The 27,911-nt window shown below is 39.1% G+C and overlaps 1 protein-coding gene across 5 annotated transcripts; it reads left to right on the forward strand.

Annotated features, from left to right (window-relative positions):
* The first annotated feature begins 483 nt into the window (after positions 1-483).
* Positions 484-27,845, forward strand: LOC127449418 (protein polybromo-1-like). Of its 5 annotated transcripts, XM_051712825.1 has the most exons (30): positions 484-600; positions 1,286-1,482; positions 4,618-4,715; positions 4,872-5,019; positions 5,101-5,259; positions 5,370-5,486; positions 5,661-5,729; positions 6,041-6,139; positions 6,520-6,605; positions 7,150-7,241; positions 7,683-7,890; positions 9,362-9,503; positions 11,899-11,978; positions 12,097-12,376; positions 12,893-12,998; positions 13,085-13,748; positions 14,296-14,507; positions 14,656-14,826; positions 14,931-15,088; positions 15,271-15,519; positions 15,619-15,764; positions 15,875-16,032; positions 17,156-17,339; positions 17,861-18,065; positions 18,365-18,563; positions 20,145-20,315; positions 21,079-21,240; positions 26,765-26,832; positions 26,916-27,129; positions 27,484-27,845. In XM_051712825.1, the coding sequence occupies exons 2-30, from the start codon at positions 1,297-1,299 to the stop codon at positions 27,645-27,647; spliced, it is 4,995 nt and encodes a 1,664-aa protein (XP_051568785.1). In that variant the 5' UTR covers positions 484-600; positions 1,286-1,296; the 3' UTR covers positions 27,648-27,845. The 5 variants fall into 5 exon arrangements, with proteins under 5 accessions (XP_051568785.1, XP_051568784.1, XP_051568787.1 ...); XM_051712824.1 differs by lacking the exon at positions 484-600 and having other exon boundaries at positions 1,260-1,482; XM_051712827.1 differs by lacking the exon at positions 484-600 and having other exon boundaries at positions 1,260-1,482; positions 20,145-20,231.
* Positions 27,846-27,911: the final 66 nt, after the last annotated feature.

Below are 27,911 nucleotides of genomic sequence, written 5' to 3' on the forward strand. Positions count from 1 at the left end.
AAATATGGATTAAAACACTGGAGTCATACAGATTACTTGTATGATGCCTTTATGTGCTTTTTGGTGCGTCAAAAGTTTGGCACCCACTCGCATTGTGAGGACCTTCAGAGCTGAACTATTCTTCTAAAAATCATAATGTGTGTTCTGCAGAAGAAAGAAAGTCATACACATCTGGGATGGCATGAGGGTGAGTAAACGATGAGGGAATTTTCATTTTTGGGTGAACTATTCCTTTAAATCGCTTCGAACAAACGTTGCAATTCTGCGAGGCTGGGTCTCTGACGGTTAAAACGGTTGCACATGTAAACAATGCCAATTTTAACTCACAAAACACAATCTATTTTAAAAATTATTAATCAAAAAATTTAACTACTATTTACGTATTCACACATAAGAAGACGAGAGAAGTGAGAAAAGATTCTATTTTTGGGAAGCGAGGAGGGGCTTCTTTAAATGTACTTCCTGTGTCGTATAATGGAGGAGGAGGAGCTTTGTTTGTTAGCCATTCAGCTCTGCCTGCTGGCTAACAGTTGCTGCTCTGTCGATACTGAGAGGGATAATTCTTCAGTACTCTAACAAATTCACGATTCTGTAACACGGGTAAGTGAGCGTATTTATAGAATGGTTTGTTCCCGAATACGTTTGTAATTTCAGTGAGATTAATATAAGCAACCGAACTGTGCTTTATATAGAAGTGAAGGAGTGAAGAGCCCTAGCAAAACCGCTCTTTTGTTTGACTGAAACACGGCACGTGGATTGGCTGTCTACGGTTTGTTTACCGGAAGATTAGCAGCACGGCTAATGTGCTATCCATACGTTCAACGGTAGTTTACAATCCAGAGCATCACAGTTTGTATGCTGTTTGCCGGAAAACAGCAACTGGTTTTCCACAAGCCGTTAAAAAACTAAACAAAAACATTAATGTGGTGAATATTTAATTAGTGCCCAAAACTTTTCTTTGTGTCCCATAAACGTGTCAGCGGTGGTTTGTTTATAATCAGTGGCTCATAACTTGAGTGGCACACAACTTGAGTAGCCTGTAAGCCGCATTCATAGTTTATAAACGGCAGACACAACTGTGTACCCTGAAAAGCTGCTCGGTTGTGGAGACGTTAGACAAAATCCTTTTGTTGTAATGAGAAATGAATTGCAGTCTTCTCCGAGAGGGACTTAAAGGTACTCTCCGTAGCTGTAGTCCACCTTAGCTTTGATTTTGACATCATAAACATTGTTTTAATGAAGTATTGTCTCAAATGTAGCATGTTTGTGTTTGGACCATCAACAGGTACCATTTCAATGGGCTCCAAAAGAAGACGGGCCACTTCTCCTTCCAACAGTGCCAGAGGAGACTTTGATGATGCCACCTCGTCCACCCCAGTCAGTGGATGGAAAAGGAGGAGAGCTTCCACTGCCCCTTCTGTTGATCAAGTAGGCCTGCACAATCCTCTACGGACACGTTGGAGAAAGAATCGCCATTGGCTTGTAATTTTTTGTTTTTACTCGCCAGACTTTAGATGATATGTAAGCGTAACGCAACTAAAAAGGATATTGAGCAAACCGGGAAGGTGCATCTTCACACACGCACACACACATAAATTCACTGACCTTATTTTAAGTGTCAATAACTCAAACTATTGTGTACAAAATTTAAAAGGATAGTTCTCCCAAAACTTAAAATTATCTTATCATTTACTCACCCTCATGCCATCCTAGATGTGTATGACTTTCTTTCTTCTGCAGAACACAAATTAAGATTTTTAGAAGAATTTCCCAGCTCTTTTGGTCCAAACAATGCAAGCAAAAGGGTATACACTTTGCTGTATATATGACATGGGACAAATGTGTGAAGTTGATTATACAGTTTGCAAATCATGAAAAATGTCGATGTTTTGTTCAAAATTGAGACTTAACATTAATTCATATATATTTATTCTTACAAGGAGTGTTTCAGGTTTAACACAAGTTAAATTCTATTGACAGTATTTGTGGCATACTGTTGATTACCACAGAAATTATTTTAGACATCCCTCTTTATCTAAAGAAAAAAAAAATGCACATAATAAGACACAATGAAAGTAAATGGGTCCAATTAATAAAACATGAAATACACATTGGGGCCCGGGTAGCTCAACAAGCTAAGACGCTGACTACCACACCTGGAGTCGCAATTTCGAATCCAGGGCGTGCTGAGTGACTCCAGTCAGGCTTCCTAAGCAACCAGTTGGCCCGGTTGCTAGGGTGGGTAGAGTCATGTTGGGTTAACCTCCTAGTGGTCGCTATAATGTGGTTCTCGCTCTCGGTGGGGCGTGTTGTTAGTTGTGCGTGAATAGTGTGAGCCTCCACACGCGCTACATCTCCACAGTAACGGGATTAACAAGCCATGTGATAAAATGTGCGGATTGACTGTCTCAGACGCCTCCGCCACCTGGATTGAGGCGAGTCACTAAGCCACCACGAGGACTTAGAGTGCATTGGGAATTGGGCATGCCAAATTGGGGAGAAAATCCCCAAAAAACAAACAAACATGAAATAAACACTGTTTTTCAAAAGTATAGCCACAATACTTAAGCATAATGCGTGCTAATATGACTCTAGTGTGAAAAAATTGCGTACTAAACTTGTCTGTGTAAAGTTATCCAGTATTTAAACTCCATCGTCATGATGACGTAACACCGGAAAACCATGTAGGTGTAAATGCTGGGAACTTTCACTTGATGTTGTTTACAGTTTTCATCATTCACTTCTGTTTTTGAACAAGCCGCCACGTTATCCTGTTTATGATCGGACTCACGGCGAGAAGACGCGTAGGAGTATGAGCGCTGCCTGAACAGGACAGCTGCTTCGTGTTTGGAGCGCGACAGCGACTGGCCAACAAACATGCTTGCTGCTTGCGTTTACCAGTCATAAGTCAGAGTTTACGCATATACCTAATTTTTGTGACATTGCTTCAACTTTCATTTTTTAACCGGAAGAACAAAAAGGCTTAATAAAACGAAGAGAAAAAAACCCACTTCCCCCTTATTTATGAACATAATGAGTGCTATCATTATTTTCAATGATGCGCAACCTGTACATATGTTAAAGAAATATTCCGGGTTCAATACAAGCTCAATCGACAGCATTTGTTGCGTAATATTGATTACCACAAAAATTAATGTTTTTTTATCTCGTCCCTCCTTTTCTTAAAAAAAAAAACCCCGCAAAAATCGAGGTTGCATTGAGGCACTTACAATTGAAGTGAATGGGGCCAATTTTTGGTGGGTTTGAAAGCAGAGAAGTGAAGCTTATCATTTTAGAAAAGGACTTACATTAATTCTTCTGTCAAAAATCATTTATTTTTTGAGCTATAAAGTTGTTTAAATTGTAATTTTTACAGTCATTTTAGGGTTTGTTGACATTACAGAATCGTGGCAGCGAAGTTGTAAAATTGGCTATAACTTCACAGAAAAGGTTGTGATTTTATCACACTAAATATTATATTTACAAAAATGTTTTGTCTTGTCGCTATACTTAAAGTATTTTAAATTTCAAAAATTGACCCCTATTCACTTCCATAGTTAGTGTCTCACTGTAACCCAGATTTGTGCTTTTTTGAAAGAAAAGGGGGGGCAAGTCAAAATTAATTAAGCCATGTCTGGTCGTTTGGCAGCTGCCTGTCTCGGTGACTGAGCGAGTGGCAGATCTCAAAAGGTATTTCCTCCTCTCTAAAACCAACCATGCAACCTCTTCCATTAACGTGCGATGCGCTCTTTCAACCGTAAATTATTACTCGCGGAGCTGCCAGTTCTCTCTTACCCCTTAGATTTAGATTTGACCCCTATTGTGTTTTTACCTCATCCATGCAATTTGTGAATAGAATGAATGTTTCTTTTTACTTTTTGAATAAAAACTTACTTTAAACAACATAAAGGATATTAAAAGAGACATTGTGGAATGAAAATGGAATGTGTGGATCTCATCTTTGGACCCATATTACTCGGAACATGAAGTCAAAGCAAACTTTATTTGCATAATGTTTACTGACTTGTGTGTACAAATATTTATTGTACAGGTTCTCAAATTCAAGTATACATGCTCTCGAGTTTTGCAACACTTTTTACCTTCCAACAGACATCCAACGAGTGCATTACACTGGTCTGTAGCCACGCTGTAAACCACAGAATGTTGTGTAAAAAGTCCATGGAAATAGTTCAGGCTAAATCAGGGTTGACGTCGTTAAATGCAATGTAAAAGTAACTATTGCATATGATGGCTCAACTAAAGTGATGGTATCACTGCGATCCACGATAACTCAGGACCCACTGTGGCCAAATAAGATCCATTTCCCTAGAGTGTGTGCACGTTAGACACAACACGGTGCTAACGTTTTTCTTCGCCACTACACAACTCAATCACTGGTGAGTGAAATGTGAATATTTACTAGCCAGTGGCTAATAACAGGTATTTTTTTAGTCGCATTGTGCAAACTTTAGTCAGCCCTCACTATTTAGACTGCTGCTATGTGACTTTAGTATATTCAAACTACTGGACTTGATACCCAATGATTAACAGTATAGTCACTGTGCTTTATACTGGGCTGATCTTCTCAGTTAGTTGACTTATGTGTTTCATCACTAGATTGCTGTGTGCAATGAATTGTACAACACTGTCAGAGATTATAAGGACGACCAGGGCAGACAGATCTGCGAGCTGTTTGTTCGTGTACCAAAGAGGAGGTACAAATATATTATTTGTCTTTGAATTGGTATACATTTTTTTTATGGTGAATGTATTTATAATGTTTTAAATGTCATGAAGTACGGTAATCCAAATTTAGGATGATGTATGCAACATGCGTTAAACCCACACCGTACACCTAATTTCTTGTCTAGGATCCAGCCAGACTATTATGAGGTGGTGAGCCAGCCCATAGATATGATGAAGATACAACAGAAACTCAGGGCAGAGGAATACCAGGATGTAGAGCAGTTCACAGCAGACTTTCAACTGCTTATTAACAATGCCAAAATGTACTATCAGGTGAGTTTGCTTTTACAATTACATTTTTCTAATTCACAAACTCAGAAACTGTAAGGTTACCTTTTTGATCTCTTTCAACAGGCTGACAGTGCAGAGTATAGAGCAGCCTGTAGGCTTTTGAATATCTTCCTGTCCATGAAGAATGAACTGCTCCAGGAAGGGGAAGGAGAGGAGGCAGATGATGATGATGATGAGGAGGGGGAAGACATAGAGAACCCTAGTGCTTCCATGGAGGAGGAGGTAAGGAAAACCAACAGATTTCATTTGGACATTTTGTGGAAGTGTTTGTATATCTTTCTTAATGTGTATCTAGACCGATATTTTCTTTTCTATTTGTCTTTGCTAATCAGATAACGCCAAGTTATCTGAAAGCCATACTAGAGCAGCTCTTGGAGGCCATTGTGTCATGCACTGATTCATCAGGGAGGCTTGTTAGTGAGCTCTTCCAGAAGCTTCCCTCTAAACTGGTAAGGATCAAATATGCAGCATTTTGCACCCACTCTAGTGCAGATAATAATTTTAGACCTGTTTATTACTTTCATCAAAACATGCTTAGGTTCCTTCTTAGTGGTATTTAAAGTGTTAATTGTTGTTTACTTTGACTGATTAGTTTCTCCTTTGCCCGCTCCTTTCCTTCTCAGCATTATCCAGACTACTATGCTGTAATAAAAGATCCAATAGATCTACGTACTGTGTCTCAGAGGATACAGGTGTGTGGGACTTTGATTATTTAATAGTGGACTACAACAATTGCAATGCTCAATGTAAATTTTTTTGGAGCTGATTTAAAAAAAAAAAAAAAAAAATCAGCTGTGATGGGATTATTAGACACTGTTATTTAATAAATCTGCCATTAGTTTATGTAATACTGGTCTGTTATAAAACAGTTGTAAATGTAATCTTTTAAAATTGTATATTACATAATTACTATTATATTATATGATATTACTATATTTCTTGTTAACATCTTTACAACTGATGTTGTATGTTTTGATAACATGAACATTTATGTTTGTTGTAGGCTGGACATTACAAATCTATCGGTGCCATGGCCAAGGACATTGATCTTTTGGCGAAAAATGCCAAAACCTACAATGAGCCAGGATCACAGGTTTTCAAGGTTTCTAAACTTTAAATTCCTGTAATTTTATGTCCATTATTTAAGTCATCATAGGGGGTTTCATCACTTGGTGACTAGTGTTTTTGCTTATCGGATAGCTATCCGTGAAAAGACCAAGTGTAAATGCCCTTCAAGAAGGATTCAAGACGTATATAAATCCTATCACTCCGGAGGTGGTTTGAGATGCATTCTAGACAAAACTCAGTCATGTAAATGCATCTGGCTGTTCAAGCCACACATGTAAACTTTACTCCATCCAAACAGCGCTACATCAGCATAGAGAAAATTCGAAACATAACAGCTGTTACCAAACTGTAGCTCTTTTTTGAAGATGTTCCTAGTAATTTATTGTCTTTTTGTTGTTGTTGTTGTTTCTAAAGGATGCACACACAATTAAGAAGGTCTTTGCCCAGAGAAAGATAGAGATTGAGCAGGCTGAACCCACAAAATCCAGCCTACGCATCAGGTACTTCCTTTTTTTCTTTTTTGTTTGTTTAATGCTGTTCAGCTGTGACATCAGTTTGTAGACAAACCCGGAAGGCTAATTCTCCATGGGTTCCCTAGAGAATTTTTCTATTGTTTTTATAATGGCAGTTTTAGATTTGAGTAAAATAAAGTGTGTGGTAAACATTACTGGAAGATACGTGGACGTTTTGTTCTACAACATAAATGACACATTTTCATACCTCAAACGTGAATTTTGAGGCCGCCATGTGTTTTTAAAAATATTATGTCGCCTCAGTGCAGCTTCAAAATTCATGTTTGAGGTATGTGTGTAATTTATGGTGTAGAAAACCTCCACGTATCTTCAAGTAATGTTTGCAACAGACCTTATTTTACTCATAAATCCAAAACTGCAATTATAAAAAACCCATATGAAAATCTCGAGGGAACCCATGGCTCGAAAATGCTCATTCTCTTCTGCGTTTTTGGACTACTAGCTGAACAGCTCCATTTAAGAGGCATCTTTGAAAATAATCACAACACATATATGAATATGTGTGTGTCAGAAACCGGAGGTCTGCTCAGGGGGACCGTCTGTCTGCCATCACCATGGCCCTTCAGGCAGGGTCTGAAAGTGATGAAGACTCCCTGCTTTCAGGTATATATCCACAGTCCCCCATTTGATGTCTATTGTTAGAGTTTACATGTACAAACTCCCTGTTTTCAGCTATATATCCACAGTCTCCTATTTGATGTCCATTGTTAGAGTTTACATGTACAGCAAAATGCATATAACTATCAAAAGCTCATTGTAGAACCCATTTTAAGGATTTACATGCAAATCAGTAAACCCACAATGACGATTAAGGCTAAATTTGGTGTAACATGCAAAAATCTGGGTTACCTTTCCTCAGTAGAGCATCATTTACCTTACCTAACACTTTGTCGGCTTAATATGCCAAATTAGTAAATCATCACCCTCGGAGTACTTTCTAGCTGTGTATTTGAGTCCACCAAGTCTTCTTATCCATGAAAAACCTACAACTGAATATTCTGAAGGATTCTTCTTTGTGCCTTTGTCTGTCCATCTCTTTCTCAGGCTCTGTGCGATATGACTCTGGAGAGATTGAGTCCGATTGTGGTCTCAGTTCTAACGACCCAATCTTCCAGCTGTACCAGGCAGTGCGTGGGGCACGAAGTGTTCAGGGGCAGCTTCTTGCTGAACCGTTCCTTCAGCTGCCCTCACGAAGGGAATACCCAGACTACTACCAGCAGATCAAAAACCCCATCTGCCTACAACAGATAAGGTGTGTGGATACTAGGGTAAGGGTTAGGGCTAACCCTAACCCCTAAGCCAAATCTATGAGAGAGAAAAAAATGCGCTGAAAAGTTGCGTGTATTTCACGATGTGCAGTCAGCCATTGATCTAATATGACAGCTGTTCGGTAAAGAACGTTAACCAATAACAGTTACGATGTAAAAAAAAAAAAAAAAGTCGCTATAGGATAGAAAAAAAATAGGCCTGTGATGTAGCCTACAATAATCCTAATGTATTCTAAACATGACGTGCACACAGAATCAAAGATAGTTTAACCCGTTAAGCAGTCGGCACCTCGTTGAAAATAGCTTTCTTAATCAGCAGATTAAAAAATGTCATACCTAGTCTAAAACAGTTATAGGCTACTTACTCAAAAGCATAAATTTTTTGATGAGTAAAATTAACACGTCGACATGGTCTGGTGAAAGACGGGACTTGACTCACCTGAGGCGTCTATCCTGCGCTTGAAAAAGCCCGCTCAGCGGAAAAATTACGTACAAAAATGCACAGATGTAAAGAAGACTCAAATGTGAAAACAGCCTTAGGGACTTTTAAACATTTGGAAAGCCGATTCCCGCACCACCGAAGTGATTTCATAACTACTTTGCTGAGTTTGCTCTCACCGGAGAGGACATTTTCCTGCGGTGAAAATTAAACTCTGTATCTGCTCCAGAAATCCTCTTTTTAAATAATATTTGTATTATTAATTCTATTTAAAATATGTAACATTAATATGACAGTCATTTAAGTGCAGCCTCTGTAAAAATATAAAGCCAAACGTAAATGTGTAAAAATTGATCAGTTTAATGGGGGGAAATATTAACCGACTAGTAACTCCAGTGTCGATTAGCAGCATCCGAACCGTTTAGTCGACCAGTCTCGCACATCCCTAGTGGATACCCCACATCGCCTTCTGATACACAGTGGGGTCCATTGTCTGAGACATTAGTGAAAATACTCCTATTTTGAATTTTGTCTAATTTATAATAATAATAATTATAATCATTTAAAATGATAGTATCAGCGTAACAACGGAATTGATACATATTCATTTCAGAAAACAATTTCAGAATTTATTTTCTGAACGTATTATTTTACTTCAATGAAAGCATGCACTCAAGCTGTCATGGACAACATAAGTTTATGCAGTGCCTGGTGCTCAATGGAATCCAGACATAGCATTATATACTCTTTATGTACAATGGTAGCAAGCAAATTAATTTATTTGAATTAGTTACATAGAAATAGTGCAGCATGTCAAATATTTATTCATTAAAATGGTTTTACATTTTTCAAAATCCCCAAACTTTGTATATTTCCCAGTTTAAATTAGATTTTGCATCCCAGATGTTTGGTTTCAGGCTTTTGGACGCTACCAGATGTTTTTAAATTTGATTCAATTCTTGATAAAGGTAAACTGTTGATTCTTACACATTTTCTCCATCTTTTTTGCCATACAGGGATAAAATGAAGAGCGGGGAGTATGATGGAGTCGATCAGATTGAGGCTGATCTTACACTCATGTTTGAGAATGCTAAACGCTACAACATGGCCAACTCCACCATATACAAACGCGCTCAAAGGCTACAGCAGATAATGCCGGTTAGTCCGCTTTGACAACTAAGACTTTGTTCCAAAACCTTGTTATTTAGCTTGACTTACAATTGATTCCAAAAGAGTTTGTGTTGGCTTGTTGCTAAACTAACAACAATGCTCTAATAAGCATTAAAACACACATACACTGGCTGCCAGATGTTTGGAATAATGTACAGATTTTGCTCTTATGGAAAGAATTTGGTACTTTTATTCACCAAAGTTGCATTCAACTGATCACAATGTACAGTCAGGACATTAATAACATGAAAAATTACTATTACAATTTTTAAAAAAAATAAAAAAATTAAACTACTTCAAAGGGTTCTCATCAAAAAATCATCCACGTGCAGCAATGACAGTTTTGCAGATCCATGGCATTCTAGGTGTCAGTTTGTCCAGATACTCAGGTGGCATTTCACCCCACGCTTCCTGTAGCACTTGCCATAGATGTGGCTGTCTTGTCGGGCACTTCTCACGCACCTTACAGTCTAGCTGATCCCACAAACGCTCAATGGGGTTAAGATCCATAACACTCTTTTCCAATTATATGTTGTCCAATGTCTGTGTTTCTTTGCCCACTCTAACCTTTTTGTTTTTCTGTTTCAAAAGTGACTTTTTCTTTGCAATTCTTCCCATAAGGCCTGCACCCTGAGTCTTCTCTTTACTGTTGTTCATGAAACTGGTGTTGAGTGGGTAGAATTCAATGAAGCTGTCAGCTGAGGACATGTGAGGCATCTATTTCTCAAACTGGAGACTCTGATGTACTTATCCTCTTGTTTAGTTGTACATCTGGACTTCCACATCTCTTTCTGTTCTTGTTAGAGCCAGTTGTCCTTTGTCTTTGAAGACTGTAGTGTACACGTTTATATGAAATCTTCAGTTTTTTGGCAATTTCAAGTATTGTATAGCCTTCATTCCTTAATACAACGATTGACTGACGAGTTTCTAGAGAAAGCTGTTTCTTTTTTTGCCATTTTTGTCCTAATATTGGCCTTAAGACATTTCAGTCTATTGCATACTGTGGAAACTCAAAAACAAACACAAAGACAATGTTAAGCTTCATTTAATGAACCAAATAGCTTTCAGCTGTGTTTGATATAATGGCAAGTGATTTTCTAGTACCAAATTAGCAATTTAGCATGATTACTCAAGGATAAGGTGTTGGAGTGATGGCTGCTGGAAATGGATTTAATAAAAAATTGACTTTTTCAAATAGTGATGGTGCTGTTTTTACATCAGTAATGTCCTGACAATACATTGTGATTAGTTGAATGCCACTTTGGTGAATTAAAGTACCAATTTCCTTAAGAAACAGCAAAATCTGTACATTATTCCAAACTTTTGGCCACTAGTGTATATACTGGTATATATATATAACAGTCAAAATTAGTCGTTTTGAGTTTTCATTATAAAATTTAATATATTTAATCTGCATTTCTCTTGACTCATCTGAATTGTTTTCACCAAGCTTGTCACAGTGCATTCTGGGATTGCTTTCTATGCAAAGGATACATGAGAGGGATCTTAGAAGTCAGCATATTTTTGCTGCCTACCTTGTGGTGTAGCCTTCATATTAGGAGTTGCATTTATAATGTCTTTAAATACTGTCTAGGTAGGAGACTCACTGTGTTTTTGAACAGAGCTTTATATGTTAAAGGCATAGTTCACCAAAAAATGAAAATTATCCTGTTTACTCACCCTCATGCCATCCCAGATTTGTATGACTTTCTTTCTACAGCAGAACACAAAGATATTTAGAAAAATATCTCAGCTCTGTAGGTCCATACAATGCAAGTGAATGGTGATCAGACATTTGTAGCTCCAAAAATCACATAAAGCAAATATAAAAGTAATCCATATGACTCCAGTGTTTAAATCCATGTCCTCAGAAGCAAAATAATAGCTGTGGGTGAGAAACAGAACCATATTTAAGTCCTTTGTTACTCTAAATCTCCACTTTAACTTTCACTTTTAGATGTGAAAGTGAAACTAAACAGGCACCACATGTGACTTTCAGATGTGAAAGTGGAGATTTAGAGTAAAAAAGGACTTAAATATTGTTCTGTTTCTCACCCACAACTATTATATTGCTTCTGAAGATGTAGATTTATCCACTGGATACTTATGGATAACTTCTGTTTCCTTTCTGATCAGGACCTACAGAGCTGAGATTCGTTTAAAAATCAGTGTGTTCTGCTGAAATAAATCACACACATCTGGGATGACATGAGGGTGAGTAAATGGTTAGAGAATGTTCTTTTTTGTGTGAACTATCCCTTTAAAGTGTTTGGGAAAGATGTAGTCTTCTGTGATGAAATAGACTGCATAAATGTACTAGCACCTTTTATTTAGATGAAATTGGATATAGAGGGTTATTTAATTTTGTTATTTTATATTCTAGCTAAAGAAAAAAGAGGTTCGAGATGATGATGGAGACATCTCGGCCGTAGTCTCTGATGTTGGAAGTGGTAAAAGGAAAAGGTGATTTAGATGACAATTTTATTTACATGCATTTTTCTATGAATATCACATTGCAATCAGTATTGAAAATTCTCTTCAACATTCTTCCCTGTCCACTCTCTTCATGTGGTCCTTACAGCCATAAGAAGAACACCAAGAAGAACAGAATGAAGATGCTGTATGCTGCAGTGACCGAGGCACAAGAGGCAGGCTCAGGACGACGCCTTTGTGACCTGTTTATGGTCAAACCCTCTAAGAAGGACTATCCAGACTATTACCAGGTCATCCAAGAGCCCATGGACCTGCGTACCATTGAGAATAATATCCGCACCGAGCGTTATAATAATGAGGATGCACTTATGGATGACATGAAGCTTATGTTTCGCAATGCCCGCCACTATAATGAGGAGGGCTCTCAGGTGGGCATCCTGACAGGACTTTCTGTGATAAGAATGAGACTTCGAGAGGGGTTAAAGGAATATAGAACTAAATGTTCAATCAGAAAATTTAAAGAATCTGTCATTATTTACTCACCCTCTTTCTTCAGTGGAACACCTAATGAGAGCTTTAGCTGAATCTCTGAGCTGTTCTTTTCCATACGATAAAAATGAATGGGGATGAATGCTGTCCAGTGCTGACTTTTGTGCTGTATTCCAAGTATTCTGAAAGCATACGATGAGACACAATTTGTATGGACTACTTTTATGGTGCTTTTTATTTTATTTCACTTTTGGAGGTCAACGGAATTCACTTTCATTGTATTGAAAACAGAAACTTTGCGAAAGATTTCATTTTATGTTCCACAAAAGAAAGTGAGTCGGGTTTGGAACAACATGAGGGTGTAAAAATACTGAACTATTCCTTTATATGATGCTAGTCTTTGTAGTTTCCTAATTTGAAATTTATGTTTGTTGTTGTTTTTATTTTTCCTGCAGGTTTACAATGATGCAAACATCTTAGAAAAGATTGTAAAGGATAAACAGAAGGAGCTCGGCTCTGCCCCAGAGGATGACGACATGGGCTCTCCTAAACTTAAGCTTCGTATGTTCTTTGGCTTATTAAAATACTGACACTTTCATATCTTTTCACTTTAGATCACACTAACTTTTCATAATTACTCCCCAAAGGACGTAGCGGAGTTGCAGTCTCCCCTAAAAAGGCACGCCCCCAGACCACACCACTTCAACAGAAGCTTACTGATCTCTACGAAGCCGTGCGTAACTTTACAGACAACCGCGGCCGACGTCTCAGTGCAGTTTTCCTGCGTCTGCCATCACGTTCTGAGCTGCCTGACTATTATGCCGCCATAAAGCGGCCCATCGACATGGAGCGCATTCGTAGCTACATGATACTGGGGCGCTACCAAGACGTGGACTCGCTAGCAGAAGATTTCATCCTTATGTTCAACAACGCCTGCACCTATAACGAGCCCGAGTCTCTAATTTACCGTGACGCACTGCTTCTCCATCGAGCTTTTTTGGAAGCCCGTCGTCGACTGGAGGATGAAGAGGAAGGGGTTGAAGGTGGTTTACGTGGTGTGTCAGTTGCCCCACTTGTGCGTGAGCTCATCCGTAATCTCTTTGTTTCAATGATGGGACACCAGGATGACGAGGGGCGCTGCTACAGTGACTCTTTGGCGGAAGTCCCAGCCGTGGACCCAGCTAACCCAGAAGACCCACCCCTCAGTTTAGAGACTATTCGCAATAATGTGGAGCGTGGGCACTATCGTAGACTGGATGTGTTCCAGGAGCATGTGTTTGAGATGTTGGAGAAAGCTAGACGCCTCTACAGGTAAGCATTGAAGTGTGTGCAAGCTCAGGACATATAGCAGCTGTTGAGTCATGGGCATCCAGGCTTGAGTTTGACCTGGGTCACCCCCCAGAAAATCTCTTTACTTTGGGCATGTTTCTTGTCTTATTGTGGATGATTCATCAGTGCACTTTATTCCAAAGAAAAAATGTCTTCATCATTTTTCATCAAAGCTTTCTCCATTTCTCAAACGATTTTCCTTTCCTACTGACGTCATTTAGGTAGCGTGGTCTATTGGACAATATTAACCAATAGCCAAATTGCTATTTTGGTACTGTTTTAGCAAAATCGCATTCAAGTCTGTCTCAGTTCTGGAATGGATTGCCCCTTTTTTATGATTCAGTTAATACCCGATGGATAAAATAGAGTCATGGCCTCTTCAAACAATCTGTTTCACTTGGAAATATGTCACATTATAGATGCTGAATTGGTGGTGAAAGTAATTTCATGTTAAATTTAAACTGAATTAACAGTAAAGCCAGAGAGGGTCAACATGAAAATCTGAGCACACATACTACTGTGTTTTCAGGACTGATTCTGAGATCTTTGAGGATTCAGTGGAGCTGCAGCACTTCTTTGTAAAGATCCGCGACGAGCTGTGCAAAAACGGTGAGATCTTGCTGACACCAGCATTGAGCTACACATCCAAACATCTGCATGCGGACGTAGACCAAGAGAAGCGAGAGAAGCTGCCCCAGGAAATTGAGGAAGACCAGCTGAAAAGAGAGGAGGACAGTAAAGGTTTGTTCTTGACATTTCTGTGTTATGTTTGTCTTTGCTTGTTCTTCTATTGTTTTTAAAACGTGTGAAACATCCTAGAATGCCTCGCTGATAGAATTCCTCCAGTAATAATGTATTCTAATGTATACGTTGCTTGCATGGTTGATAGCTCTTCCAGAAGAGGACAAAGTAGAGGGTCCTGTGGGAAGCCAGTGGTCATCGGACTGCAGCTTTGAGAACAACACCTACAGTGTAGGAGACTGTGTTTATGTGCAGCCTGCAGAAGCCAATTTGCAACCTCACATTGTCTGCATTGAGAAACTCTGGAAGGACGAAGCTGGTGCGCACATCCTTACTTTTCGACGCTATCACTTTCCATTTCTTACTTTTTTTCATGATTGCCTCCATATGCTGTCAACTGCATGTTTCTTTAAATTCAACCAGGTGAACAGTGGATGTATGGCAGCTGGTTTTATCGTCCAGGGGAAACGTTCCATCTGGCCACACGCAAGTTCCTGGAGAAGGAGGTGTTCAAGAGTGACTACTCTAACCGTGTACCTTTAAGCAAAATCTTGGGGAAATGTGTTGTCTTGTTTGTAAAGGTGAGAACCATAAGCCACTGTTGTCTTGGTATGTTTTAGCTAGATCAATTAATAAATAAAAGAATGACGTAGAGTTTCACAAAATGAGTCTTAGAATCTTATTCTTGTTTTATAAGATGTTACTCAAAAACTTTTCAGTATGTTACAATTAAGTCACTAGAATCTGTAATTGTTGTTTTTAGGACTTTTTTAAATTGCAACCAGAAGGCTTCAGACCCGAAGACGTCTATGTCTGTGAATCTCGCTACACGGCCAGAACCAAAACCTTCAAGAAGATTAAGATCTGGTCCATGCCAGCAAGCACAGTCAAATTTGTCCCTCGGGAAATTCCGTTACCTGTAGTCAGAGTCGCCTCCATGTTTGTCAGTGCTGCAAAACGTGATCAAGACAAGTCTGACCTTCCTGATAGAGATGATGGTTTCATTGAGAAAGTAAGAAGAATGTGATTGATTAGTTGTGGATGCCTCTTATCTAGCTCAAATTTTCTTTAACTCTCTCACAAAAAAGTCTCTCACACTTACTGTCCACAGGAGCGAGAAGACGTTCCGGTGGAGGTAGCCAATGGGGAGCCAGGATGCCAGTACTATGAACAGCTTCACTACAATGACATGTGGCTTAAATTGGGCGACTGTGTCTACATACGCTCACATGGGCAGGTGCGTCCACGAGTTGTCAGGTGGGTAAAATCTTTTTCTTTTTTTTTTTTGCACCCATATTTTTCATTATGAATGTTATACATTGAGAGGTTACAGTGATAGACTGAGTTGTTGTGGTTGATATGGACAGGATTGAGAAGATGTGGGTCCGGGACGGAGCAGGGTTTTTCTTCGGACCCATCTTTATCCACCCTGAAGAGACGGAACATGAGCCAACAAAGATGTTCTACAAGCGTGAAGTTTTCCTCAGTAGCCTTGAGGAGACCTGTTCTATGACCTGTATCTCAGGTATGGAGCCCTAAGTGATTTATCTTATCCATTCATCCATCCATCCAAACTTGCAAATAGATTGTTAAGCTGATCAAACTCTCAAATAAAATTTACACAGCTTAAAGGGATAGTTCACCCAAAAATGAAAATTCTTTCATCATTAACTCACCCTCATGATATCCTAGGTGCGTATGACTTTCTTCACCAGAACACATTTGAAGAAAAATAGAAAAATATCTTGACTCATAGGTCCTTAAAATGCATGTGGATGGTGATTCAACTTTGAAGCTCCAAAAATCACATAGTCAGCATAAGCATCATCGAGTCCAGTTGTATGTTTTCTAAAACAACACGATAGCTTTTGGTTAGAAAAAGATCAATATGTAAGTACTTTTGAAACTCTAAATCATCGCTTCCATTCAGCAGCGGTATGCGTGTGTGACTTAATCGCGATTGCATTTGAAACGCGAGAACTGAGGCACATGCGACACACATGAAAGAGCAGCACTGTTTACAACTGAGTGGAAGAAAGTTGTACACAGAAGCTTCGTTGGTTTTGGTTTAGATCTGTATTTATCTGTTTCTTTACTCACAATGGTGCATTTGTGTGCTTATCCTGGATGTCTCAACCGAGAGGAGAACATGAGATTTTGTCTGTATCATGGCAATGCGAATACGTCACACGAGAGACTGCTTGGACTCCACCCTCTCGTGAAGCTTACCGGAAGCATTGGATTATAGTTAAAAAGTGCTTAAATAATTATCTTTTTTCGCACCAAAAGTGATCGTATCGCAGAAGACATTAACCTCTGGAGTCTTATCGAGGACATTTATGCTAACTGTGATTTCTGGAGCTTCAAATGAGAAATCACCGTTCACTTGCATTTTAAGGACCTACTGAGCTATTTTTCTTCAAATGTGTTCTGGTGAAGAAAGGAAGTCATACACACCTAGGATATCATGAGGGTGAGTAAATGAGAGAATTTTCATTTTTGGGTGAGCTATCCCTTTAAGTGCTCGATCATTTTCTTTTTAATTCTTCTAGTCCTCTATTCAGTTCCCCAACTTGTATTTGATAATAAAGGGGACCCAGTTTGACTCCATTCCCCAAGTTTTAAGTCTTTCTTTCTGTTTTTCACAGGGAAATGTGTGGTCTCATCTTTCAAGGATTTCCTGTCCTGCAGACCAACTGAGTGCGCAGAGGAAGATGTGCTCCTGTTTGAGAGTCGCTACATTGAGAGCGAAAAGCAAATAAAGAAGTTTAAATGCTCTAAACGTTTCTCCCTCTCAGCCAAAGTGGTTGATGATGAGATCTACTACTTTAGGTTTCACTTCCCTATCTTTCAGTTAAATATTCGGACTTGTATTGTGGCATTTGTGTGATTGCTTTATATTGTTGTGTTAGTCAACATGAAATCAAAATGGACCCTATTTACTTTCTTAGTGCATGTACCAGGTCGTATTGTGCATAATTCATCAGTTTGTCTTCATAGGCTTTCATAATAAAGTTAATATGGTAATTAAAGTCTGGTGAATATAATAAGGTCACGGCATTAATCGCAAATAACGATAGATTTGGTTTCTCTCTGAAGTGTGGGTTTATGTGAATGCCATTTCATGTTGACTTTAAAGGAAAGAGCTCTTCTATTTCATTTTCTTGAGATGTTGTTGATGCATTTGTTGAAAGTAGGGGGTTTTATGCAAGTCCCTCAGGTGTATTTTGTTTGTGTTTTATTCCTGTTGTGAACAATGCTGTAGTTGGTGTACTAGACTTCAAACCAAGCCTTTGAACCTATACTAAATCATTAATTGGTTCAGCCACTGACTGGTCTGTGCTTGTTTTCAGAAAACCCATTGTGCCCCAGAAGGAACCATCTCCTCTGTTGGATAAGAAGATTGAGGAACTAGAGGCCAAGTTTGCAGACATGGAGGACCTGGATGAAGATATGGATGACATGGAGGAAGATGATGATGAAGCACCAGTGACACCAATGCCACCAAGTCAGGCTTCCACAACAAGTGACATGGATATGCCTTATACCCCCCCACAGGTACTCCAAATTCTCAAGAGATCAGTTATTGCTCAGAATGACCATTGACCCTGAAATTTTGGAGACAAAATATTTTTGCGTTGAGGACAAGACAGATTGTTTCAAGCATGGAACAAAATAAACATTATTTAATGTTTATTTATATTGTGTATATTGTCATACATTGTGATCAGAAAATAAGACAATACACAATTTACCTTTATTCAGAACTTGTTTAAATGTTATTTTTAGCTGATCAGGCTCAATTTTATCTCTCCATAACACTCAGTATTCTTTACACCCATGTTTGCTATGGACAGTCCATGCCAAAGATAAAGGGTTTGTCCAAGAAGGAAGGAGCCAAGCGTAAGATCAACATGAGTGGCTACATCCTGTTCAGCAGTGAAGTGAGAGCCATTATAAAGGCCCGTCACCCTGATTTCTCTTTTGGAGAGCTGAGCCGTCTGGTGGGCACTGAATGGAGGAACCTGGAAGCTACTAAGAAAGCAGAATATGAAGGTAAGTTCTCAATCAATCCAGAGAGGTTGCACAAGGTTACAATAAGACAATTAGTCGTGGACCGTATGACCAAAATTGTAAATCACTGTACTTAAATTTGTATCACAATAACCATATAAATCACAATATTGTTATTTTTGCTGAAATTCAACACATTTTAAAAACGGTATGTATTTTATTTATCATGTGGTAAAAAAAATATATATTTTGAATTTCTAAGATGCAAATGAGTAAGTCTGGCATCAGTACAAACACAACTTATGTATCACTTAAAGGTATAGTTCACCCAAAAAGGGAAATTCTCTCTCATTTACTCACCCTTATGCCACCCCAGATGTGTATGACTTTTTCATCTGCTTAACTCAAATGAAGATTTTTTAAATTTCTCTTTTCGTTCATACAATGCAAGTAAATGGGTGCCAAAATTTTGAAGCTCCGAAAATCACAAGTCAGCATAAAAGTAATCCATAAGACTCCAGTTGTTAAATCAATATCTTCAGAAGCACTACTGGTTAAGGAGAAGTATTTCAAGCAAAAAAGGACTTAAATATTGATCTGTTTCTCATCCACACCTATCATAACACTTCTGAAAGTATGGATTAAAACACTGGAGTTGTATGGATTACTTATATAACGCCTTTATGTGCTTTTTTTGGGGCATCAAAGTTTTGGCTACCATTCACTTGCATTGTATGGACCAACAGAGCTGAAATATTCTTCTGAAAATCATAATTTGTGTTCTGCAGAAGAAAGTCATACACATCTGAGATGGCATGAGGGTGAGTAATTGAAATATATTTCATTTTTGGTAAACTGTCCCTTTAAGACTAAAAGACTCAAAACAATAAAACTAATATCATAAAACAGATTGTTTGACTCATAATTCTGATTGGATTAACCACATTCAAACCTTAATTTAAAACAGCCGATATACGCATACCTCTGACTGCACATCAGTTGAATTCCACACTAATGCAACTGGTTTCTACGTTGCTCTGCAACCGCCAACAACTAAATTCCCTTTCGCATTACATCCCTCGATAACAAGTGTTTCCTCATTGGGACACGTCATTCTCAGTATTTTTACATTACCCCATATTAGTTCAGTGCTCTCACATGTAATTTTTTTTTTAAAGCAGTCCTGCCCACTAATAGCTGCGCAAATATATCCTAGGAATTATTCACACCAGATGTGTTATGTCCATCTGTGCTGTTTTTCAATTGTTTTTTAATGTAATGTGCTAGACAGACGTCTTTGACTGCTGTATCGCTGCTTGCAGATTTTTCAGCATTTTGCCCAGGACACCATGTCAAGTTTAAAAGAGCTTCAACTTTTAAAAAACTCAGGCACCTGAGTTCTGTCCTATTCGTTGCGCTGCGTCTAGCTTTTTTAATGCGAGAATGTGTTTAGTCTGAACAGCCCCTCATTTGTTAAAAGTGGTATAAATCTCTACAGGTTGACATATTTCTACAATCATGCAATATATAATACCATCATACCATCCAGCCCAGTTGGCAGATTGATTCTCTTTTACATAATATTGCTTGACACCTCTAATACAGTTTTCTGTGAATTTATAGAACGAGCGGCGAAACTGGTGGAGCATCAAGAACGGGAGAGAGTCCTTCAGCAGCAGCAGCAACAGCAGCAGGCTTCCCCAAGAGCAGGTACCCCAGTCGCCACAATGATGGGGGTGGTACATCCCCCAAGCGCTATGGGGATGCTAAACCAGGCCATGCCACCTGTGCCAGGTAACGCCAAACCCCCCCCCCCCCCAAATGCAGCGTCTGGGCACCCTCTGACAATTCTCACCTATTCCAACCATCTAAACCTCTACTCATCAACGTTCACCAGTCATGTCACAGCCCTTCCCATTCCTAAAGAGTGCCCCATTTGTGCTGTTTTACACAATTTCAGTGAATGACTTTTATTTGTATGCAAACCTACATTTTTTTTTTTTTTTTTAATGTTACTGAATATTGTCACATTCTTTTTACACTTGCATGACCAGCCTTTTTATTAACTTTTTATTTAGTTCACCCCAAGGTGAAAATTCTTCTTCATTTTCTCACCCACATGTTCTTCCAAACTCGTATGACTTTTTTTCCTCTCCATGGAACACAAAAGAGGATGTTAGGCAGAATGTTAGCCTCAGTCAGCTTTTACTTTTAATGCATCTTCTCGCACAGTTCAAGTTAATGGTGAATGAGGCTTACATTCCACCTTGCATTTCCTTTTGTGCTCTTCAGAATAAAGTCAGGGTTTGGAACAACATGAAAGTGAGTAAATGACAGAATGTACATTTTTGGGTGAACAATCACTTAAAATATGTAGAAGCACTATTATTATCATCATATTTTGTGCTCCACATGCCTGGATTAACCCCATTTAAATCTTTACTCTTGTAAAGTTCGCACTGACTTTCCATAATGACTGTTATTTTGTAGTGCATGACTTATTAGACAGCTGCATGTCATCAATGCATGGATCTTTTTTGCTATCTCCTCACCCAAGGCATGATGGGAAATTATGGCCCGCCCTACATGCCTATGCAGTGTCCTGAGGGCATGGTGGGCATGGGTGGCACGCCACCTCATCACATGGGGGTGCCCCAGCTGCCGCCTCAGCACTACCTTCCACCAGGCATGGCCGGGTACCCTGGTATGCCCCCTCTGGGTAAGAAGCACCCCGATTAATCAGAAACCCCAACAAAAAGATTTAAGATGAAGATCTTCTGACAAGCTCCAATCCAATTTGTTCAACAATACAAAGGATTCATTTTTTTTTTTTTTCTTAATTCGAAATTGTGTCCAGTCCCAAATTGATTATACATACAAGTAGGGCTGGGCGACAGATTGGGCTGGGTAGACACGTATTTATTGACTATATGAAATTACATTGTGAATATTGCTTTTTATTTGGAAAGCAAGTTTCCTAAACAGTAGGCCAGTTTCGCGCCTCATGAGTGTGAGTGCATTAAGATATTTTAATAGCAACTCAGATTTATTCAACTTTAGTAGCAAAAATGCTGACAGTCGGTAAGCTTGATTCATTTCCATGAATCAGTTCTATTAAACTTATTCACGGTTTCATTGAAATGGTTTTAAACAGTGATTCCCAGCCAGGAGTACTTAGCAGGTTCCTGGGGGTATGGGAAAATAATTGGATTTTGCTTTAACCTATAAAACACAGTGTATGACTTAAAATGAGAATAATAGGGATTAGGGCTAGGTAAAGATTTCCTGATTGTTCAGATGAATATTGTGATTAATCTCGATATCTGTTCTTAAAATCTGATGATCGATCTTTTAATATGCGACGTTCACTTTAAGATCACTGGGTGTTGAGGGTGAAAGTTTGGTTTGACTCGTTCCGTTTAATCTATGTTCAAATGTGAGATCAAGGAAGTCCATTTGTCATTCATAATGTCTCTTTTAAAATATTTTCTGTTCTTTACAGTCAATTACTGATTCAATTCTAACAAAGAAGCCTTGCAACTTCACACTCGTTAATATGCGCTCAACCGGTAGTGTTAAAGAGACAGTACCACTTTAACACTTGTTCTACATGTCAACGTAAATACTCGTAAATAGTACAAATCATGCAATTAAACAATAAAAATGTAGGCCTAACATATATATACTTTACAGTTGAAGTCAGAAGTTTACATACTTAGGTTGAAGTCATTAAAACTCATTTTTTTAATCACTCCACAGATTTCACATTAGCAAACTATAGTTTCGGCAAGTCGTTTAGGACATTTACTTTGTGCATGACACAGGTAATTTTTCCAACAGTTGTTAACAGACAGATTTTCACTTTTATGAAGCTAAAAACCTGGTATACTTTCCTAAAAATCTTAAATCCTGTTCTGATGAAGAAAGAAGGGCATATACATCTTGGATGGCCTGAGGGTAAGTAAATTAACAGCAAATGTTTTTGGGGGGGGTGAACTATTCCTTTAAATGTATTTGGCTAAGGTGTATGTAAACTTCTGACTTCAACTGTGTGTTCATATATATATAGTTGTGCTCAAAATTTTGCATACCCTTGGAGAATTGGTAATATATGTACCATTTTTAAAGAAAACATGAGTGAGCAGGCAAAACACATTTCTTATGGGGTTCATATTCAACTGTAGGTTATAACAGAATGGCACAATCAGAAAACAAAACGTGGCAACAATGGGAAAAAAAAAATGAAATGACCCCTGTTCAAAAGTCTGCATACCCTTAGTTCTTAATACTGTGTATTGCCCTCTTTAGCATCAATGACAGCGTGCAGTCTTTTGTAATAGTTGTCTATGAGGCCCCAAATTCTTCCAGGTGGTATAGCTGCCCATTCGTCTTTGCAAAATGCCTCCAGGTCATGCAAAGTCTTTGGTCGTCTTGCATAAACCGCATGTTTGAGATCTCCCCAGAGTGGCTCGATGATATTAAGGTCAGGAGACTATGTTGGCCACTCCAGAACCTTCACCTTTTTCTGTTGTAACCACTGGAGGGTCAGCTTGGCCTTGTGCTTAGGGTCATTGTCATGCTGGAAAGTCCAAGAGTGTCCCATGCACAGCTTTCATGCAGAAGAATGCAAATTGTCTGCCGGTATTTTATGATAACATGCTGCATTCATCTTGCCATCAATTTTCACAAGATTCTCTGTGCCTTTAGAGCTCACCCCCCCCCATCAGTGAGCCACCACCATGCTTCAGAGTGGGGATGGTATTCTTTTCACTATAGGCCTTGTTGACCCCTCTCCAAACATAGCGCTTATGGTTGTGACCATGAAGCTCTATTTTGGTCTCGTCACTCCAAATTATAGTGTGCCAGAAGCTGTGAGGCATGTCAAGGTGTTGTTGGGCATTTTGCAACCGGGCTTTTTTGTGGCATTGGCGCAGTAAAGGCTTCTTTCTGGCAACTCATCCATGCAGCTCATTTTTGTTCATGTTTCGACGTATTGTGCTCCTTGAAACAACCACACCGTCTTTTTCCAGAGCAGCCTGTATTTCTCCTGAGGTTACCTGTGGGTTTTTCTTTGTATCCCAAACAATTCTTCTGGCAGTGGTGGCTGAAATCTTTCTTGGTCTACCTGACCTTGGCTTGGTATCAAGAGGTCCCGAATTTTCCACTTCTTAAAAAGTGATTGAACAGTACTGACTGGCATTTTCAAGGCTTTTATATCTTTTTATATCCTTTTCCATATTTATAAAGTTCCATTACCTTATGCAGGTCTTTTGACAGTTCTTTTCTGCTCCCCATGGCTCAGTATCTAGCCTGCTCAGTGCATCCATGTGAGAGCTAACAAACTCATTGACTGTTTATACACAGGCACTAATTGCAATTTAAAAAGCCACAGGTGTGGGAAATTAATCTTTAATTGCCATTTAAACCTGTGTGTGTCACCTTGTGTGTCTGTAACAAGGCCAAACATTCATTGGTATGTAAACTTTTGATCAGGGCCATTTGGGTGATTTCTGTTATCATTATGATTTAAAAAGGAGCCAAACAACTGTGATAATAAATGGCTTCATATGATCACTATCCTTATATAAAAGACAGTTTTTATTGCATGATTAGTCATATTTTCAAAATCAATGCCAAAATTTCACAATTTCTGCCAGGGTATGCAAACTTTTGAGCACAACTGTGTGTGTGTGTATATATATATATATATATATATATATATATATATATATATATATATATATATATATATATAATGTAACACGAGCAAGAGTGCGATTATGGCCCAACATCTGCTGATTCGTCCGCAGGCCGAGTGCCATAGGTAATCACAGCAGTGCTGATTTAGGGCCATATAGCACGATTGCGAGTGTGATATTGCTTATATACAACAGTTCAATGAACAAATACATTTTTACAATTTTGGAAACTGAGTACAGTTATAAACGCATTTGTGCATGGAACTACTTTCTTAGGCGACGGATCAGAATCTGCCGTTGCTAGTTCAAACCAAATGATGCGTCCAAGCCTTTGTTAGTAATTCAGAAATGTCATTAGAACGGCACGAACACAAGCGGAGTGATACACACAGTGAAGCATCGGGGTGCTGTTCGTGTGAGATCATCAGTACTTGTGTCTCTCTTCCAGTCAGATTTGTGGACCGGAACTAACTTGTGTGTGTGTGTGTGTGTGTGTGTATATATATATATATATATATATATATATATTGCTTTTATTACACATTTTTGGATTTGTCGATTTAGGGATACTTGAGACTTACTGATTATGCTGTGGGGGTACTTGTGGCAAAAAAGGTTGTGAAACTTTGGTTTAAAACACAGATTCAATTTTTTTTATGTGCCATCACCCAAAAATATTCACAGAAGTCCTGGCCAGGCATTTTATATGCTTTAAATACAGTATGTAGGTAAAAGTTTCTGTTTAATGCTAGTATGTATTGTTATATTGGACATTTAAATAAAAAGAAAACTTATACATTCAAATTATAATTGAACAAAAACAATGTGGGAAAACATTGATTTTTACTGTATTTCTTTAAACCTTTTGAATCTACTTGACAATAATGACAATCAAAAATATAAAGATAGCTTTGAGCTATATCGCCCAGCCCTACAATTATTCACTGTATTTAAGAATTCATTTGTAAATCTGCATGCATTGTATAATATTAGATGCATCTATTTTATAGGGTGGGAATATTCACATAAAACTTGATTTTCTCAATGTCTTTCCTCGCACATTTTTTTCTGGACGCAAGATTTGTTACGTTCTCAACTCAATCTTTGTTTTACACAAACACAATATGCTTGGGGGAAAATGTAAAAAAAACGAAACTGTTGTCATTTATATATCCTGTCAGCTCACATGAATTACTCAAATATACATCAATCAGCCACAACATTAAAACCACCTGCCTAATATTGTGTAGGTCCCCCTCGTGCTGCCAAAACAGCGCCAACCTGCATCTCAGAATAGCATTCTGTGACGCTATACTTCTCACCACAATTGTACAGAGTAATTATTGGAGTTATCATAGACTTTGTCAGTTTGAACCAGTCTGGCCATTCTCTGTTGACCTCTCTCATCATCAAGGCATTTCCGTCCACAGAACTGCCCCATACTGTATATTTTTTGTTTTTGGCACAATTTGGAGTAAATTCTAGAGACTGTTGTGCATGAAAATCCCAGGAGATCGGCAGTTACATATATACTCAAACCAGCCCATCTGGCAACAACAATCATGGTCCACATTTTTTCCCTATTATGATGGTTGATGTGAACATTAACTGAAGTAACTGACCCTTATCTGCATGATTTTATGCACTGCACTGCTGCCACACGATTGGCTGATTAGATAATTGCATGGATGATTGTTGGTGCCAGATGGGCTGGTAACTGCTGATCTCCTGGGATTTTCACACACAACAGTCTCTAGAATTTACTCCAGATGCTGCCAAAAACAAAAAAACATCCAGTGAGGGGCAGTTCTATTGACATAAATGCCTTGTTTTTTGGGGATTTTCTCCCCTTTTTCTCCCAGTTTGGAATGTCCAATTCCCAATTTTGCTCTAAGTCCCCGTGGTGGCGTAGTGACTCGCCTCGATCCAGGTGGCGGAGAACGAATCTCAGCTGCCTCCGCGTCTGAGACCGTCAACCCGCGCATCTTATCACGTGGCTCGTTGAGCGCGTTACCACGGAGACAGCGCTTGTGGAGGCCCACGCCATCCACCGCGGCATCTACGCACAGTTCACCATGTGCCCCACCGAGAGCGAACCACATTATAGCGATCATGAGGAGGTTACCCTGTGTGACCCTACCCTCCCTAGCAACCGGGCCAATTTTGGTTGCTTAGGAGACCTGGCTGGAGTCACTCAGCAAGCCCTGGGATTCGAACTAACGAACTCCAGGGGTGGTAGCCAGCGTTAGTGAGCTACCCAGGACCCCCGGAAATGCCTTGTTGATGAGAGAGGTCAACAGAGAATGGCCAGACTGGTTCGACTACGGGAACTCAGATAACCGCTCTGTACAATTGTGGTGAGAATAATAGCATCTTAGAATGCTATTCTGAGATGCGGGCTGGCGCCGTTTTGGCGACACGAGAGGACCAACAATATTAGGCAGGTGGTTTTAATGTTGTAGCTGATCGGTGTACATTACTGTCAAAAATTGCATCAGAAGTTGTACAGAAATTTGTTTACGTCAGTCTGTCTTTCCTTTACAGGTGTGATGGGCCCAGGAATCAACGGTATGGCAGGAAGTCCTGCTCCTGGAAACCATTATGGCATGCAGGTGAAGAATCATATTCATGCAGCATTGCATTATACAGTATCATTAAAATATTCTAACTTGTCATGATCTCTTTATCCTTCCAGATGGGTGGTTATGGGCCAGGTCAACAGGCTCCGCCCCCATATCCAGGTCAAGGTCAGCTTGGTCAACCAGCTCAGCAACAGCCGACCCCGCCTATTTTTGTTGCCCCGCCTCCAAAACCCCAGCGTTTGCTGCATTCAGAGGCTTATCTGAAGTATATAGAGGGCCTTAGTGCTGAATCTTCCACCATTAGCAAGTGGGACCAGAGCCTTAAGGGTAAAAATGATTTGCCTGTTTAGAGAGTTGTTTATCCATTCTCTTTATTAAACTTTAAATACCAAGCAAGTACTATTTTTTTTTTTTTTTTTTTAATACGCATGAACATTTGGGTTTCTGCAACTCCGGTACTGAATATTGAACCTCCATAATCTGGCATATTTTCATAAAAATTGCACAAATTTCAGTGTAAGATTTGTAATTCAGAAAAATGAGAGAATTCGTTAGGGGTCTGAACACTTTAGCATGGCATGTGTTGGGAAAGACTAGCTTCCATTATCTCAGTAAGGCTGTGATACACAGGATGCAGCAAGAACTTGAAAAGTTTGTATCCTCTGATTTTCTTCCCTTCAGCACAAAGGAAAGACTGTCAACTCACCAGGGAACAGGAGAGCCGCCTCCCTGCTCACTGGCTAAAGAGCAAAGGGGCTCACACCACGATGGCAGATGCATTGTGGAGGCTCCGAGACTTGATGATGAGGGACACTCTTAACATCCGACAGGCCTACAACCTTTAAACCTTCAACTTTCCCCCCCTAACTCTCAGGACTCTTAATTTATGCAAGACTATTCTCCTACCAAATCTTTCCTATGATGACTAAAGATCTGAATAAGTATTATGTACTCTGTCGGAAATGCTTCAGAAATAATTATATTCCCTTGTGTGTGTGTGAGAGAGAAATAAAGCTTTTAGTCACCTATTTAGGTACACTTGACGCACTGGATTGAAGTCACTAATGCATCAGCTAATTTTTAACCACTGATATGGATTTGTTACATGC

The sequence above is a fragment of the Myxocyprinus asiaticus genome, chromosome 12 (assembly GCF_019703515.2).
Source record: "Myxocyprinus asiaticus isolate MX2 ecotype Aquarium Trade chromosome 12, UBuf_Myxa_2, whole genome shotgun sequence".
NCBI classification, from domain to species: Eukaryota; Metazoa; Chordata; class Actinopteri; order Cypriniformes; family Catostomidae; genus Myxocyprinus; species Myxocyprinus asiaticus.

Excerpts from the sequence above, each read along its gene's own strand:
- LOC127449418 (XM_051712824.1), top strand. The coding sequence starts at position 1,261 with ATGTTTGTGTTTGGACCATCAACAGGTACCATTTCAATGGGCTCCAAA. Across the intron at positions 5,730-6,040 it reads CTGTGTCTCAGAGGATACAG|GCTGGACATTACAAATCTAT; the intron begins GTGTGTGGGACT and ends TGTTTGTTGTAG. Across the intron at positions 18,564-20,144 it reads TAAGAAAGCAGAATATGAAG|AACGAGCGGCGAAACTGGTG; the intron begins GTAAGTTCTCAA and ends GTGAATTTATAG.